The sequence below is a fragment of the Fistularia commersonii genome, chromosome 15 (assembly GCF_037954325.1).
Source record: "Fistularia commersonii isolate RoL2024-O1a breed Wild chromosome 15, RoL_Fcom_v1.0, whole genome shotgun sequence".
Lineage (NCBI taxonomy): Eukaryota > Metazoa > Chordata > Actinopteri > Syngnathiformes > Fistulariidae > Fistularia > Fistularia commersonii.
Window position 1 is genome coordinate 10,939,610 of NC_141298.1, and position 18,384 is coordinate 10,957,993.

The 18,384-nt window shown below is 43.2% G+C and overlaps 1 protein-coding gene across 1 annotated transcript; it reads right to left on the reverse strand.

The window, feature by feature from the left end:
• Positions 1–7,824: 7,824 nt before the first annotated feature.
• cnih2 (cornichon family AMPA receptor auxiliary protein 2) lies at positions 7,825–17,238 on the reverse strand. Its single transcript, XM_086160293.1, has 6 exons — positions 15,994–17,238; positions 12,801–12,869; positions 10,300–10,347; positions 10,021–10,133; positions 9,796–9,939; positions 7,825–9,100 (listed from the first exon to the last, which is right to left on the reverse strand). The coding sequence occupies exons 1-6, from the start codon at positions 16,072–16,074 to the stop codon at positions 9,073–9,075; spliced, it is 483 nt and encodes a 160-aa protein (XP_086016419.1). The 5' UTR covers positions 16,075–17,238; the 3' UTR covers positions 7,825–9,072.
• Positions 17,239–18,384: the final 1,146 nt, after the last annotated feature.

The window sequence follows — 18,384 nt, forward strand, 5'->3', positions numbered from 1 at the left end:
CCGGAGTTGTAACAGTCCGGAGTCCGTTGTGTTGTTATGAAGCTAAATTGGTCCTGCGATAAGAATACTAAGAAAAACGCAATGTTCTTGAACGTCTCACCGTCGCCTAGCAGCAGTCAATCGGCTTCCTGGTGATGGCGTTACCAGTGAGAGGCGCCTTCTGATTGGCGGAGGTTGGAGAAGACGTTCGCTACCTGCCTATCAACTTGAATTTCAGCGGGAACCGAAAAATGTCCGGTTCGAACCGAAAAAAGGGCCGGTAACCGTGTTTTAATGACGGCGGGAGTTGTGTGTATACCTGGTACGCAAAGTAATTGGAAAAATAAAGCTCAATCTAGTTAAATTAAATAAGCCCCCACCGGACGTCTTGTCCTTTGAAAGTCCTGATGCTAAAATTTTAGCTAGGTTAGCTGGTCAACCTGTCGCAAGACGATGAGGAAGGTTAGCTTGACCCGAGATAGAGGACGAAGGACCCAATAGTGAGATAATTTCATCACCGGGCGGACTGAATTTAACACAAAAAAGCGACGTATTAAAAGCGACGCTGTGCATAAAATTGGCCGCATTTCCATCTTTTCTCTCGGAAACGACTTCTGGATTACACACACAAAATGGCGGCCACTGACGTAACAGAAAGCATCCAATCCCCCACAGCCCCTCTGAAGGTAGGCCTGACTTTTCACTTCGTAATGCTGTCGTGATCTTCATGCTGGTTTTCAGTTAACCCACATTGTTAAACATACCCCACAATTATTTTTTGAAAGTGTTTGAGCCGTCATAGTGATCATTATACCTACCCATCTTTTTCCATTTGGTTTGTTCTAGCTCAGGCTTCGTATCCAGTGAATATACTGTGCCGATTTGTTTTCTGCACACTTATGGAGCTGTTGTGTTGGGCCGAAAGATTATATTTTACTGATGTTGGCCTGCTGAAGTGCTAGGTCATCAGCTAGTCATGGTTAATGCTTGGGGAAAAGTTTTTATACAAGCAGCAACTGACGCAATCAAACTTGTAATGTAAGTGTCAGATATTCAACGCACAATTCAAAGTAAAGGTTGCCAATTTGTGGAACTGTGAATTTAACCATTGTTTATCCTTTGCTAGAAGTTTTTTTGCTTTTCTTTCTCTTGAGTTTCAAAAATGAATGTTGGAGGTGCATAATTTGTGATGTAATGACCCCGTCAGAAATCCGCTCCAGTGTTAAAGATGCTGCCTCATAGGTTTGTTGGTCGGGGGACCGCTTTGTAGTCGTCGCCCCTGCGCCCCCCCAGACTGAAGGATTGCAGCTGTGCTTTTAATAATGAATTAGCCGTCGTGCTGTCTGTACACGTGTGTCAATCTCAGTGTTTCAAGCTTGACAGCCTGTAGCCAGTTTCCATGACAACCCCCTTTCTGTGAGCACAGACACGGGTGGTGGTTTTTGGTGTTAGTTGGATGGTCAGGTGGGCGGCAAGGTATTTGAGACAATTATTGGACCTTTAAAAAAAGGAAAAGTAAAGGAAAAGCCCTGGATGATGAGCGTGAACTGCGGGATGAGACACAGGAATGCAAGAGATTCTGTTTGTGTGTGCCTGTGCCCTGAGGATAAGCAGGTGTCATGTGTGAAGACCCTGTTATGTTGCCATGACAACTCACTGTACCATCCTTTATATTGATCCCATGTATTGTGCACAAAACAGAAAGCAGAGCTGCCAGGCGTATAAACGGTGGATTGGACTTGAAATGGTTTCTCTCTCTCTCCCTCTCTCTCTTTCCCTCTCCCTCTTGTGAGTGAGAGCCTCCGAGTGAGTCAACAGGAATCTCTAATACAATTTTGTTTCCATGGCGACGGCGGTGGTGGTGGGGGGTAGCGACGATGTCCTTTTCAAACACAGCAAGAGTGCCAGCTCAATGCCTTCACCACTGCTCTGTTTTCCGTCTGAATCATTATTTAGACAAGCGATAACCTGGCAAACATTTCAGTCCTGACGAACAAATCCCCGAGCCGGATGAGGGAAACGTCCCTTTACTCCTCTTGTAAATTAAACTGTGTGAGTGTGTGTGTGTGTGTATGTGTCTCTCTGCGGGGGGGGGGGGGTTGAAGTGTTGCTGGCATAAAATTTGTCACTGATTAAGGGGAAAAAAGGGGACTGTGATATTTTCATCAGCGATCATTAGCAGGTTAGTTTTGTGATGTTACTGCTGGCATCTGCTGCTTTATACTTGAAAATATTAATGATATTAATGTAGCGCTGTCTTTTGATCAGACAGGAACATGGCATTGCCCTAGAATTTGTTAACCCATTAAGGTTCAGTTCAGCTGACAGGTGAAACATATTTTAGCCCTTGTGTCTTACTTAAAAATGTATTGGAATGGCACTCTCTCAGACATTTTAGATATTCTACTCTCAAATGAAATCATTCATAAAATGACATGTACACTGAAACAAGGTGTATTTCTCTTTATTTCTCTCTAGAAGATTCTCACCCCTTTGTGCATATAATTGAATGTAAACCTGTTTCATTCCAATACTCACCCTCAACTATTTTAAATGATCTTCTCTATTGAAATAACTTGTCATTGCAAATGGGATTTCATTATAAAGTGTTGTACTATAGTATATGAAAGCGCATGCGCATATTTGGACAAATCATGGATAAAAACGAAGTGTAGTGTGTCAAAAAGATGTTTTTGTTTTAGGATTTAGAAATATATTTTCCCCCCCAGTTACTCCATCTTGGTGAAGAAATTTATTGCGGGTCTGTGGAACCCCTCCTGAATGCAGCTGCTCTTCAAGCAGCTTTCATCTTCTTTTTTTTTTTTTTTTTTAAATTAATTTATTTATTTTTGTGTCCCTTCTTGTCCGCTGCGCCACTCCAATGTCCTCCCTTCTAAATTCCTCTCATCCCGCAAGTCATATTCTCCTCCGTTGGTGCCTCTCTGAATGTCAAGTCCAAAAGAAAGGGGAAAAAACAACCAAAAAACAGCACAGATGGACAAAAGGCCTGAGCCGTCGCCGTCAGGAAATTAGGGAAAGTGGGTTGAATTATTTTTTGGCACCGCTGTTTTATTAGAATACATGTGAGTTTATGAACTGTACATTGTAGTGTTATCTAGTAAATATAAAGAAACCCACAAAATCTACTGGAGCGTACATCGATGATAAATGTATAAAAGACAGATTACAAAGAGATTATACTGAAATACAATTTTCTGAAATGCTTTTTTTGTATACAGCAACTAAATGATGACATTCAACTGAGCTGTGTTTTCTGCCACCTGGGGTCTTTTCAGTCCCCCACCCTCATTCTTTTGTGCTTTGTGTGTGATTGTCCAGATCTCACACTCACACACACACGCATACGCATATACAGACACACACACACGCTTTGTTGGCAGAGTTTTTGAGGTCTCATTGTCCCACCATTTCCTACCACTCGGCAAGACGCGTTCAGTCTTTTGTGTCACACCCTTTTCAGTGATGGACCATTAAGAAGTCGTTTTAGCCGGGGAGATGTCATAATTTCTGCACGCTAACTGCTAATTTCCATTTCCTGTGATTATACTGAAACAATTGCTTTGTCTCCCCCCGACTCATTGTCACATTCATTTTCACCAACGAGAAAAGATCCGGGTAGAATGAGATATTTCTGTTTTTTGTTTTTTTTTTGTTCTTTTTGTCCTCAGTAAATGTATTCCATATGAAAGTTACACCATTGGTGATATAAATATATATGTATATATGACAGTAAATCGACGCCAAATATCCATAGTAAATATTTAATAATAACCATATATGAGCTGAACAACCATTATTGGAGTTTTGTATAAAAACCTTATGGACACACAGAACAGGTCACATATATGACTATCCATTAATTGTCCTGGAGGAAAAACGTTTATTGCTGATTTTAAGGTGCTTTCCTGCTAATTTCTACATTTTTCTCTCTAAATTTTAAGTTATTTCTTGCAGATAGATTATTGCTGATTTTGAAATAATGTCTCGGTAGTTTTTTTGGCCTTTTTGCAGTGGCGTTTCTTGCGGATTTCTAGGTCCTTTGCTGCAAATAATCAGATTATTCAAATATGTTTTCTACGTTCTTGCTTGCTAATTTTAAAATTGTTCCTTTGTGTCCCTCATACTTAAGCTTTTTGGAAACCCCTTTTTAGGTATATTGATGTCTCTAAGCATCTATTTTCTACCACTCAGATTAAAATACAGGATACAAATGTTCACATGTGAACCAAAGACTGGTAAGGCTTATAAGACATACACTTAATTTAAAACAAAGATTTACTAATGGATGATTTTTTTCCTTTTTTTTGTCTCTTCATCATTTCCATATAGGTCAGGAAAAAATAAAGATAATATATCATATTGTAATTCAGTTGAAAAGGAATGAAGCTCTTTGAAATGTCAAGACGGATCAAATAACTTCCTCAGCAGAGGAAATCCCTTCGAAATCAATGAACGGATCACTTTTAAAGCCTATTCAGGATAAGCTGTACAAGAAAAAAAAAAAGCAATTTACATTTTCATTACCCCGCAAATTCCTTTTGCTGTAAATTCTGGCAGATGTGTATTTAGCCACAGATGAAATTTCTCAAAGACATTCTCAACCGGTACCTCTGTTTGCAAAGCAGCTGCTTTATGGACCTGCTGTTACTTTTTTTCCCCTCTCTACACAGCATTAAACTCTCTCTGGCAAGTATTCTTATGGATTTGTGCTGTCAGAAGCAGCCATTACGTTTGACGAACGGGCGCGATAGACTGATGCTCTGTTTCGAAAAATTGTGGTCTAAACCAGTGTTTTGTCTCCAGTCAAAAAAACATTTTTCTTCCAGCCGTCGTAGATGAAAGTCTAAGCGCTGTTGTGAAGAATGGTTTCTCAGTCTTAACACCAGAAGGCTGCTTTCACATTTGCTGATAAGTGAGGAGACGAGGCTACGGCCAGGATTGGATCCGTGACACGACAAATAATTAAGAGCTGCTCCTCGTCCAACATTCAGTGGTTTTGTATTTCCCTGTAGAAATTATGGAGACATTGTCTTAATTTTTATAGTTTCTGGTACAAACCTAGGCTGTCTTTTTTTTTTTTTCTTTAATGGATTTTTGATCTGTAGGACGTAAATACATTTTCTGAAATAACCGCAATGTCCTTGGACATGATGCAGTTTGGGGGATTTTTTTTTTACTGGTCTTATTTTGCTTCAATATCTTGAAGTTTTTTACAAGATTAAGTGATATATTCCTGTTGTTTCAAAGTTGCAGACCTTTCAGGATTTTTAGTTTTTTTTGTAAAGGTTGGATTTGCAAACATTATGTCCTTAGGCAGTAACCGTGGCTCAGTTTACTGTATGGTAGTACATATAGAAGTGTCGAAGCATTGTTGCTTTCCATAATTATTCATTTTGTTCCAGATTTTCATCATAGTACTAACCTTCTCCAACATCATTGGTGCCATTTAATGTTGCTGCCACTAGCAGTTGCTAAAGAGTCCGTATATGTGACAGCAACATGTCAGCGTTAACAAGTATGAAGTAAAAGGTGTAGGGAACTCAAAGCGTAACGTATCTCAATGAGGACACAGGACTACAGCTTGGGGAACCCTTCCTTTAAAAGTACTCATTTGAGGATGTGGTTTTCAAGGGATTTTATATATATATATATATGTATGTATATGTATATGTACATATATATATACACACACACACACACACATATATATATATATATATATATATATATATATATATATATATATATATATATATATATATTAAAGTAATTGGGTGGATGTAAAAACAAACTTTGATCATAGAGCACTATAATCGTCTGCAGTTTTCTGGCTTTTCTTTTTGTCACCGCCATGTTGTTACACCTGCATTTACAACATACATCTCAAGTTGTTCTCTAGCCTTGGGATTTCTTTCTCTCTCGCTTCCTGAAGTCTAAGTCACATAGTTTCTAAACCATCAGCTCATTATCCAATACAAAAAAAAGGAAAAAAATTAATCGTTAAACACATTATCGCCATGACAACAACAGATGCGCAAGTCTTGGTCACAAAACAATGTTTTTGTGTCCTCGCCGTATTCCCTAGTCCAAGCGAATCAAACCCCCCACCCATCTCTGAGACAGTAATTACGAACACTTTAAAGAAAAATGCGTCAATAAGTCGCATGAACAGTATCACATTGCTAGTTTGCGTTTTTTAAAAATTGCTTTTTGTACATAAGTAGTTCTCTAGTCTACCTTGGATCAGAGAAACATAGCTGTGCTAAGAGTGATCGGTACAGATGCGGCTGAATAAACTTCACCAGAAATAGGAATAAGGCGCTCCCTGCACACTAAAAGTACAACAATAGTTTTTTTTATTTTTATTTATCTATTTATTTAGACACCCACCCACCCCAAAACCGTTATGCCAAAATAAATTCACATGACCTGCCAGGGTTTCTAGTATTTAGTCGAAGTCACTTCAGGCACTTTCTTACTCACTAGTTTTTACTTTACTAAAGTGACGTTAAATTCATTTGGAACAAGGGTTTTTAAGCTTTTTTCAATTAATTTTTTTATGCTATTTTACAAATAAACTTTTGGCGTTTTAAGTCTGAGCACGGAGCTCTTTGGAAAGCATGAGTGTAGTATGTAGCGCAACATACAGTACGTCCTAGATGGACAGGAATGCTTACGTTATCAGGGATGGTTAAGTCAAAGTGGCGGTCGGTTCTCCGTTACAGTGTGAAATTCGACTCTCAGCAAAGACCGGCGCCCGGGAAATTATGTAATATGTGTGGAAAATAGCATCTTTGCCAACCGTGGGTTCGTTGACAAAGCTGGATAGAAGGAGAGACAGGTTTTAGATTTGAATTTTCTTAGTGGCCAAAATGTGGAATTGCAACCACTCTGTCAGTCATCTGATGAAGGGGGGCTGAAAAAACACCTTCACTTTAGATGTACGCTGACAGACAAGTGGGTGGAGAGTGATATGTCCAAACCCCTGTTCAACAAACTGTTAAAAATTCCGATTCGATTCATTCGGTCAGTCATATTACATTTTCTGAGGTTGATAAGATCAAATAATTTCATCACAGTAAAGTTGGCAAAGTCTAAACCAGAAGTTAGGCCCTCAGAGGTTTCTAAGTGTTTCTACTCATACATGGACACCGTTCTTTTCCTTCTCAGACATTTGCCCCCCGAGCTGGCCTGATATCGCCAGACCGAACGCCAAGGCTAGCAATTTTGGTTCAAACACTGCTTGATATAAAGGGCTAGACTTTCAACCGATCGCAGAAAAGCTATGTCGGAAGGAGCACGTAGAATGACAGGGGGCGCTGTTCTTAAAATAGAATGTGGCTACCCAAATGTTTATGAGAGGTCATTCCACGATTAGTATCAATGAAAGGTTGATAAGGTTAACTCACATTAACCGCCCCACCTGAGGTACCTAGCTGTGACTGAAGATGGTGGAGGTTAATAGCTTTCAATGAAGCCTCCACTTCTGCCTCTATGAGCCAACCCTGGTCCAACTGCCACTCTGCTATGGCCCATCCCAGCCCGACATTTCTTACAGTGTTTTAAGGTTCTCTAGCAAACCCTGTTTTTGCCCGTTACAGTTTTATATACCCACAGGGCCGGCCCAACCCGGCCCGCTGAGCAAAGTAAACACATTTTCAGGGCCCTGTGATTGGTCAGGGGCCCCCTCCCTCCAAGATAGATTTTGTTAGTTTGTTGTCTGAATGAGGTCCAGACTTTTTATAGCCTTTGTCTCGAACTTTTATTGCACATCTGTATTTTTTACTGTTTGTGTTCTTTAACCTGACAGCCTGTTGGTCTTAGCTTTTTGTTTGTTTGTTTTTTTATCTTTTTTAATTAAAACAAAGTTTGGAGGCCTTCAGTTGCCTCTTCAACTCTATTTACACTTATTTTGTCTGCTTTAAAAATGACTGTTTGTTTTTAATCCTTTCACATGTTCACTTTGTATGAATTGTGTTCCTTGTATTGCACTTTTGCTATTTTCCTATTTAACCTTGCAGATATCTAAAAATATGACCAGTTTGATCTGCACTATTTCTGCAAATCTGCTACTCTGAAATTTGATAGGTTGACTCACAAGAAAACCTGGAAAACAATTGTCTTGGAAAAAGCAGAATTGTAAAATTATTATGTCTAATTTCTTCTTCTTATTCATTGCTCTTGCAGATGTTCAAAATTGTATCCAGTTATTTTTTAAACAAAGAAATAATTATTTCTAATTGTAAAGTTTCAGCTTCATAATTTTCTCTAACGCAGCAGGTTAATAGGCTTTTTATTAAACTCAAGATAAGCTTGGCAAATTTTACAGTGTAGTGCTACATTTTTTAAATTTTTTTATTTAATATTTTTGAATAAATAGTTACTCCCTAACGTGACAACTTGGGGGCCCAGTCCCCTGTGGCGACTTTTTTCTCTAAAAAGCCTCAGGCCGACCCTGTCATCCAGCGACACAACAGGGGTGGTTTCATATCAGAGGCATCTGTTGCTTACAATATACAGAACAAAACCCAAAGAGTTCCCCCTAAGCACATTTGGAAAAGTCAAGAAGATACAGAAATACTGTATATGTTTAGTTTGTTGGGTTTTTTTCCCTTCCAGTCCCGAAGAGTTTGGAGATTCACAGTGAGTGGAGAGACTGGGTCAGTTAAGAGCAGCATGGGGTGAGGGGGGTAAAAACTCCAGCCCTTCAGAAACTGTGGGTTAGAAAAGGCAACACAAGCGTCCCCTCGTCTGTTTCAATCCCTTTTCTTTTTTAGATATACCTCCGTCAAGCCGCCCGACGACAAAATCCTCGATAGGCCGATACAGATCGAGCTTTTACATTCACGTTATCGCTCGGATCAGTCTTCTGGTTTATTTGTTTGTTTGTTTTTCTTTCCGAGATGAGACGTAGGGGCAAAAACCCCGAGGCGGCGTCGGGAAGGATACACAGAGACAGGAAGAGCTGATGTCTTCATTGTTCCTGTTTTTTGTTTTTTTCTTTCTTTTTTTTTTTGTTTTTTATAAGAATCTTTCTTTCCTCTTTCTTTCCAATGTTTCCCCCGCTGGCTGTTAGAAGCTCACCAAGGCGTAGACCATACTTCAGCAGGAAATAGACCACGGCAGCAAGCACAGAAAACACACAGAGAGAAACTCGGGTGAGCTCTTATTTTGGGGGGGTCAATCGACATTTCAGCACAAGCGACACCGAACCGGTTCAGAAGGCAAATCTATAACCGACCCTTTAATTTGAGGTCCAGCTGCGTCTTTTTTTTTTTTTTTTTGAAAAAAAAAAAAAAAAAAAAAAAGACATGTCAGTGCAGCAGGAAATACAGAGCAGCAGAGCTTAGCTTTAGGCATGTGCTAGAAATTGGCAAAAAAAAAATGAGCAGAAAAATCCAGAAATTCCCCCCGACTTTTGCACAAAATTGGCAAATGCACAGCGATTTCCGGAAAAAGGCCTAAGAATGAGGAAAAAACAAGCTGAAACTCAAAAGTTCTTTTTGTAAAAAATGAACGTTTTTAAAAAGCCTTAGTTATGAGTACTTATGCTTAAGTACCTCAAAATCTGTAAGAACTTCCCTAAAATTAGGCAAAAGTAAAGGACAGTCTGACCAAAAACATTTTTGAGCTATTTTGTTTTCCCCCAAACAAGATAATTAACAGACACGAAGAATGGCGCTAACGGTTGTTCAACTCATATGACACACTTTCACCCCGTATCTGCTTTAAATACATATGCGTTCGTATATGGTGTACGCGATAAACGTTGCGTATATGCATACGCACACACACCTGTAGAGATAGTAGAAGAACGAGAGCAGATAAAAGCCCAGTTTACACCACGACTCCTTCTGGCAGTAGTTGAGAATGTCGGCGTTCATCACACTGACTGGGTCGTACATGACTTCGGAGCCGTCGGCTGGTCGGTGGAAGAACCTGAAAGGGAAAATAAGTTTTGTGGGATTGGACGGGAGCCGTGGAGACATCTGCTTGGGTGGGGGGGTCTGGACTTCCTACCTCCACAGATGGTAGAAGAGCAGCGGGATGTTTAGGCCGAGGGTCACCCACTCTCCCGCACACATGAACATCAGGCAGAAAAGCCCGTGGATGGAGTACTCCGGAACCACCAGCTGACGTGCGCACACACACAGGCACACACACACACACACAGGCACATAATGTCAGGTGATCTGGTTTCCTGGCTCCCAACCCAATCCCATTCACTTTCAGGTTTTTATCAATATTGGATTTTCACAATAAAAGACTGCGCGGACGTCCTGATGGTCGATGGCTCACCCTGCGGAGGAGGTTGCAAATTCTCTCGATGTTGAGGATCCTTTCCCTCTGTCGGAACACAAAGACAGGGCGTCTGAGTTATGCCTCCTCAGCCGGCCACGGGGACGGAGGCGATCTCCGCTTGAACATTTCAGGGCGTAAATAAAAGTTTGCCTTGATCAGGCATTTTATCGTCCGTTCTCTCATATCTGCCCATGTCCCTTGTCGCCGACGTGATAAATCAGATTGAACTGCTTGCAACTGGAAAATCAATGAGTGCCTCTAATTAGTTTCATATTTAACTGGGTCCCCCACACTGTGCCTTAATTCATTTTCAAATTAATCCATTTTAAATCTCTACACTTAAAGCAGAAAAATTGTCATTTGCTGCTCATTCTGAGGTCACTTCTCGTAGCCCTCGTTTCTTCTCTGACTCTGTCGGGACGGAAGTTTCCGGGCCGCCGTGGTCTGTTTCCCTTCAGCTCGGGCCATGAGCTGCGCCTCCGAGCATAAATTTCCGAATCCCTGGACAAGCTCAAAGTGGCCGCTGCCCTGAATCCGCAGCATCCGGACAGCAAACTGTCCCTGCAGCCTGGATGGACTCAGACTGGGTTAGTGTGAGCTGCTCTCACATGGAAAAGAGATCCAAGACTAGGATTAACTCTCGAAGGCAGCCTTTCATTTACCTACAACTTGAAAAAAAAGACCAAGAAAACCCCCCAAATCAGCTGAAATGACCATGAAAATTAGCACAGCTATGTCTGAAAAAGTCTTTTTGCCAAACAACTGAAAGCTGATGATAAAACTGTAAAACGTTCTCATGAAGACAGCCATCTTAGTGACTCCGAAGTGTCTAAAGATACAACAGAACTTGACCTTTAATGAAACAAGCCAAAATGGCCAGGAAAGCAACTACAAAAAACAATTCACTAAGACAGATGTAACTAAATAACCATCCAAAGAGGGCCTGAAAACTCTAAATTCTGCTTTTATCGCTTGCTGCCGCATTGTGTTTTTACAGGGGTTTCAGCCGGTGTGTGTTTGTGTGTCCGACGCTGGCAGAGCCTCCTCACGCCTACTGCCGGGCTTTGCAGCCTCCTCCCCCGCGCCTCGGCGCCGGACGCGTTGGGCACGGGTTCGACATAGTCGCTGGAACATCACAACTTGTGAGAAAAACGGACGCTCGCAGCTGCTGCTACCCAGCTCCACGGAGGAGATAATGGCAGCGGTTACCGACGGCGATGCGATTTGTTATTGAGGTGAGGAGAGAATGTTTTGTGCAGAAGCAGCGTCGCCCACGGAGAGAGAGGGGGGAGAACTGCCCACTCATGACAGCGGCCCTTTTCAGTGAACAATAGCAAGAAACTTTTCCAAAACTCAGAAAGGAATTACTGAATACAAAACATCCCCATACCTTTTGGGGAAGAAATAAAGCGTGCATAAAAATGACCTGGACAGGAGCCAAACATCTGCATGAAATGACTACTTAAATGCCAAAAACCTGCAGGAAATCAGCTGAAATTAGAAAAGACCACTTCACAGCCTTCAGATGTGCAAGAAGGTCCTTTTTTTTTTTTTCACAAATCCGCCAAAGCCTAGCGGAGCCGAGGAGCCTGCACCTGGCGCCCAGCCGCAATCATCTCCAGCCTGCAGCCGTGGAAGGAAGAGCGTCTCCTGTTTTGACTCTGGAGTGGGCTGAAGTTTCAAGTGGGACTCCAGCGAATAAGTTCTTATTATAGTGAGGTGAGGTGATGCAGCTGAACTTTTGCGGTTGCCACGGCGATCAGCATCTCCCCGCGTTGATGGCTGGTGGGTGGGGGGGGCTCAATTTGCATTCTCATGCCTACTAATTGAGCAAAGTGAGACTTCTGGAGAGGGATGATTATTCAAATCTGCATGTTAATGAAGGTGGAGCCCTTTCACCTGGATGTCTGGATCAGAACCAAAGGACCCGTGCACTGATTTTAATTAATAGGAAGAATATTCCATTACCGGCCGGAAAACCTCCCCTTATACTTGATAGAAATTCTACAAAAGACCAATAAACCAGACAAAAATACCAGATGTGCCCTCGCTTGCATCCTCACTGCCTGTACAATCAGTAGCAACAAATATCAATTAAGGGAAAATGAATTGGAAAGAGGCAATTTTGACTTTTAAGGTTTAAATTATCTAAGTAAGAAATGCAGAAAATGAACCGTAAGACAAATAAATCCCTGAAAATGTGAAAAAAAATGTAATTAATATGAAAAACTGTTCGATCGTGAAATCTATTGGCTCTGAGGTTAAAATCACAAATTCTTTTGCAACCTCTCGTTCCTCTGTCAGCCGCCAGAGCAGGCAGCGGATCACTGATGCTCTTATTTTGGTCTGAACAGTTGATGCGAGCAAACATTGACAAACATCATTGTTAAATGCCGAAGACGATTTCCCCCCCGGTTGGACTTTGCATTTTCTGCCATGGGAAGTTGTCATCCAACGCTCTGGCAGCAGAGGGGACGGAATAAAGCTGGCGTTCTTACCGCTCTGGTCGGGTTGCTTTGATCGATGGGGTTCTTGAAGTCTGTGCGAAGCTCGTCAAACGCGATGATCTGATAGTATCAAACACATGAAACACAAACACGTGAGTTTGTTTTTTCTGGGCATTCCTGTCCACGTGCCGAGTCCTCCCCGCAGCCGTCTTTTCAACCAGCCCTGTTTTATCTCCTGCGTGGAGCTGCTGTCGTTTTAGTGACTGCGGCCACAACTTCCTGTCTGAACACACTGATGAATGGGGTGTAAATGTGTGTGTGTGTGTGTGTGTGTGTGTGTTTGTGTGTGTGTGTGTGAGACATTTATTGGCATTCTGACGTTGCAGAGGAAATATACAAGAATTAGCAAATGATTTTTCTGAATTACCAGATTATTCTGACAGACACACGCAAAGGTCATAAATGAAGAAAACGAAATGAGTGACATGAGATAAATATTTAAAAAAAGTAATGATGGTGAGGTCAACATTTTCCTGGGGGCATAAATAATCTGCACATTATAATAATAAAATATTTGGTGAGTGGATCTCATCATGAATCTCCTGCTCAGTATTTTGCAAAATGTTTTTGGTAATTTAAATTTTTGTTCAGTTTTTTGGAGGCATTTTCTATCAGATTTCTTTTTTCCTTTTGGTAATTTCTTGTGATCTTTGGGCGATTTTGCTGTAATTTTGGGTTATTTGTTGTTTTTTTTTTCTACATTATTTCTGGTTTCTAAGCTGTCAAGGTAATGTTTTGGATACTTCATCGTGTATTTGTGTTTTATATAATACATATTAATGTTTGGATGTAGAAAGTTAAAATATGCACTTCACAATTTATTTCGAGAATAATGATGTGACACAATAGTTCGAGCTTTAGCTTGATTTAGCTTGTTAAATTGGACGGTTTGCCACCGCGGCACATTTACAAGCCGTTACTTTTATCGAGAATATTAAATCTTCCTTTTATTGTTTATAACTTGGCACAATTGTGCGGGCTGAGTGGTTCACTACGAGCCGGCGAGGTGAGAGCGAGCGCTGCGGTCTCGGCGGAGCGCTTCTGAAGAGCCGTTTGGACGGTGAGGGCTCGTCTCCATGACTCAGTGAAAATCATTAGTGCCAGACTTCTTTTCTTTTCGCCTGATAAGTGGGCAGAAAAACCCTGTTAGATATCATGAAAAGCAAGGCGCTGGTCGGAAATAGCTGCGCTCTATAACGGTATCCCCCCCAGCCTGCACCCTCACAGCCACCTCCACCTCCATCACCTTCATCCCAGCCTGCGCCGCTTTCACACTTGTTGTAAACAGATGCAGTTTCCATGGCAACATAGCGCGCACACACATGCGCACACCCCTGCGCACCCTGCCCGGCCGCCCCCAGCCTCAGCGGGCTCCATGGTTACCGTGGCGGCAAACGAACGAGACGATTGGCCCGAGCGCGGCGAAGGGAACTGGGATTGTTCTGCTGTGGCGAGAGAGGCGGGTGGGGAGGTTTGGAAATTATAGTTTGATAAGCGCTCAGGTCACACGGTCCGGGCGACCCGTCAGACGCTCGGCTCTCCCTTCAGGTGCTGACGCGGCGGAGGATCGAGGCTCAGTCCTTGGGATTTACATTCCTTCACACGCTCAAGCAGATTCTGGCACACCTGAGCTTCCAGGTCATTAAGGTGCAAAACACAAAATAGTCCCCCGAGATAATGGTGTTTTTTGCTGCTACTTGCTTTTTAATATTGTCCATTTCACCACAGTGAAGAAAATCAACATAAATGCAACACACGTTGCATAAAGAAGCTGTTTGCGCCGGTGTCAGGAGGGTTAAGGATGACGCACTGTGTTCGGGTTCCTCTGAGGGAAAAGGGCTCCGAGCCTCGGTGTTTGTCTGAGCTGCCGCCGCCACCGCCTGTGCAAATTCCACTCTCACACCCAGGGCGGACACACATAGACCCGAGACGTAAGGTTGCTGCGTGTCCGCCGGGATGCCCCGTCAGAGAAAGTGTTTATTTCCTTTTCTTTTATTCCCTACGAGAAGTAAAGAAGATGGTCTTCTGTTTTTTTGTATACGTCAAAATATAAATCTGGCAGGTTCAGTGAGACGTAATTATCTGGTAATAAACCAACTGGAGTCTCCCGAGGGCGGAAATAAATGAAAAACACTAAAAAAAAACTGTGTCTCCAGACCCGCCCCCCCATGAATGACTAAATGAATCAGATGGACGCTTCTTAATATCGTACATGTACATATATTTTTCATGAGGTGGCTGGAGGTGTTGGGCCGTGACAAATGGGTGCAATTACGCCTGAGCATTTCCACCACTGAGACGTCTGGTGGGCTCAGACCGGAGTTATGGCTGCCATTATCTCCGCCAGTCGAGGCTCTCTTGGTGTGTGTGTGTGTGTGTGTGTGTGAGTGTGTGTCCATATGAACGAGGCGAAGATTGAACTGTTCCTGTGTTTCATGTTACACCTGTCAGTAATGTATTTAAAGCAAGATCCTCATGGGATACTTACATGGGTGACTTTAAATTGTAATTCCAACATTTTTAACGCGAATGTGCGATTTGCCCATTTATTCATATTCTTGCTAATCTTCTGGGAAATCCCCTTCAGATTTTCAAGAAGTGTCATGTCTATTTTTTTTTTTAATTTTTGAGTTAAATTCTAAGGAATTTTTCACAAGATTTTTGGGGAAATTTCAAGCTAATTTCAGTTGATTTTGCAGCAATGCTTCCAATTTCTTTTTGTTGGTTTTTGGGACCGTCTCTGTTCTATTCCTTTTTTAATTAGATTTAAGGGAAAAAAGACAGATTTACAGAAGGGCGTAATGAGAAATTAATTTAAGTGTTTCCTTTTTATTTTGTTCTTCATTTATAGATCAGGGTGGACGACCAAGCAGACGGATGACGGCGGACCAGGGTCGGAGTGGACGTGGGTCAAGGAGACGAGGACAGCAGAGTGGATGCACGACACAGTGGATGTGGGTCAAGGAGACGAGGACTTGCAGAGCGGACATGGGTGGGACGATTAGATGACGGAGTGGCCGTGGGTCAGGGAGACGAGGACAAGAGAGTGGACGTGGGTCAGAGTGGACTTGGGTCAGGGAGGCGAGGACGATAGAGTGGATGCGGGTCAGAGCGGATGGGGCGGACGCGGACAGGATGGAGTGGGTCAGCGTGGTGGTCGCGGGTCGGACGGAGTGACACTCACCTGCCATATGACGAAGAAGATGAGGGCGGCGCACAGCACCAGGGTGAGCATGTAGCAGAAGGCCGCAAAGGTGAACGCCATGGCCGAGCCAGCCAGCCTGCCGACTGGACGGGCGGAGAGAGACGGGGATCCCCCCCTCTTTGGATGCTCGTCCCCTGCCGAGGGGTCTTTTTGTCTTCGGTCCGATCGGACGTCCGGCAGGTGAAGTCTCTCCGACTCTTGGTGACAATCAATGAACGGCGGCAGCCGCCCCCTTTTTCTGCCCTGTCATTATCTGTCTCTGACAGGCACGCCCCCACCTCCACCTCCACCCCGACCCCCCTCCTGGTCTGGGTTTGACTTAAACGTCTCTTTCAGTCTCCGGGGGGGCCAACGACTGTCCCCTGCACTTCACACGCAGATCGCACATTATTTATCGTTATTCAATATCTGAACTGTCCTCCGCTCAGTAAAGCAGAGAGCGGAAGAAGGTTTCTTTTTTTCTCACAAAAAAAGGGATCCTTAGGAGGGGGGGGGTCTCTTATGGCTTGTGGGTTTGTTTCCCCTCTATGGCTTTGAGTCCATCTGTTGCTCCCGATCGGGGAATGTGACGTACGTTAGCGGGGGCTTCGAGGGGGGCCGGGGAGCCGCCGGCAGCCTCGCCGTTCGCGCCCAAAGCAAATTTATTGCACGCCGTTGCTGATTTTTTGTTTTTCGTTTCCGGCGTAGGAAAATTTAAATGGCCTCTCGCTTTTTTTTGTTCCTCTCTCAGGTGAGGGGAAGGTTCGCGTTCAGCGCGGATCGATAGTCAGAGAATACCTGCGGCCGCTCCGAGACGCATCTGCTGCCGCCGCTCTGTCCTCGTCCTGGAGAATTGTGGTCGGCACCATGTCAGAACAGTCCCTGGCGTCCCTCGGAGTCCCACATCGACACGCTACTGTCGGACAAACCAACACGCCGGGTGATTTCACAACGTGGGAGGGGGGCGGGGGAAACACGCCGCTTCTACATTTAACCTGATTTTAGATTTCTTTAAAAAAAACACCAGGGACAAAACCCTCCTCACCCCTCCAGAGTCCTGTGCTAATTAAACCTGTTTTCCTCGTCCCTCCATTCATCCATCTTCCCTTTCTTTTCTCTTTTTTGTTTCTTTTTTTTTTTCAACGCCCCCCCTCAGGTCTGTCCTCCCGTCTCCTTTGGACCTGAACGTGTTTCCTGAGTCTCCCGTCTCTTCCTCGGCTTCTTCGCCTGAAATATTTCCATCACGCTAGATGTTGAAACGGCTGACCAATGGCATGGCTCACCCCCCCTCCCTCTCTCTCCCTCCCTCTCTCTCCCTCTCTCTCTCTCTCTCTCTCTCTCTCTCTCCCTCTCTTTTCTACATTTCCATAAGCCGTTGCTCCCCAGAGACTGATGAGGGGGCGGGGCAGCTGGCAGATGTGTTTTCTTTTCTTCTTCTTGTCTCTTTCTCCCCATCTTCTCTCTATCCCTTTGTCTCTCACTATCTACCCCCCCTCCTTTCTCCTATCGCTCTCCCCCTCTTTTTTTTTCTCCGTCTCTCCCTCCGCCCCCCTTCTATCCATCTCTCTTAATTAAATCTGAAACATTAATTTCGTGTCAGTCACCGGTGTTCTCGCATTAATCTGATTTAAATGCGAGGGAGGGAAAAAAAAAACGGGAAATTATTATCAGATAAAAAAAAAGAACTGTCAACTAAAGAAACGATAAATGGATTAAAAAAAATAAAGCATCCCGTTTCTCCACCCCCTTCTCTCCATCTTCCTCCGCTTGCCTCCTCTGTCACTCATTCCCTCCCTATAATGTCTTCTATATGTCCCCTGCGTCGGTAAGGATTTCATACGACACCTGCTAAACGTCTGCCAGCCCCTATGAGGGCTGTAGATTCACTGGTAATATTGACACAAATGCCAGACATATTATAAGGATGTCATACGTCAATGCCGATTGTTTTCCGATTATATAAAAAGGAAGTTTTGGAATGAAACTTTTGGTAAATTTGTTACTTGGTTTTTCTTTTTCACATATATGCACCTAATAAAAGGTGCATGCAGTCCAAACACCTGCAGGGGGGTTCACAAGTGCAGGATAAGTGGAATAATGAATGAATGAATGAATGTCTTATGAAAACTAGTCTCCATTTTGATTCCCCGTCAAATCAGCTCTAATAATTTCTCAAAAATCCTTGTAATGGTCCAACCCTGCCGTCCTCTCCCCGCTAGAATCGCTCCACAACAGTTGTGTTCAAGTTCATTCCCCCCCGTCGTGGCGTGCCATCAGCGGATGAGATTCTTCTCACCGTGAGCGGCCTCATGATGTGTTCATAAATCTTTTCTCCATGCTCAATCAGGCCGCCTGAAACCGCCCATCTGACTCCACTTAGCCTCCTTTAAT

Coding starts and splice junctions, on each gene's coding strand:
- cnih2 (XM_086160293.1), bottom strand. CDS start 16,074: ATGGCGTTCACCTTTGCGGCCTTCTGCTACATGCTCACCCTGGTGCTG. Junction 10,348..12,800: donor AAAGCAACCCGACCAGAGCG/GTAAGAACGCCA, acceptor GTGTTCCGACAG/AGGGAAAGGATCCTCAACAT. Junction 9,101..9,795: donor TTCTTCTACTATCTCTACAG/GTGTGTGTGCGT, acceptor TTCCTGCTGAAG/TATGGTCTACGCCTTGGTGA.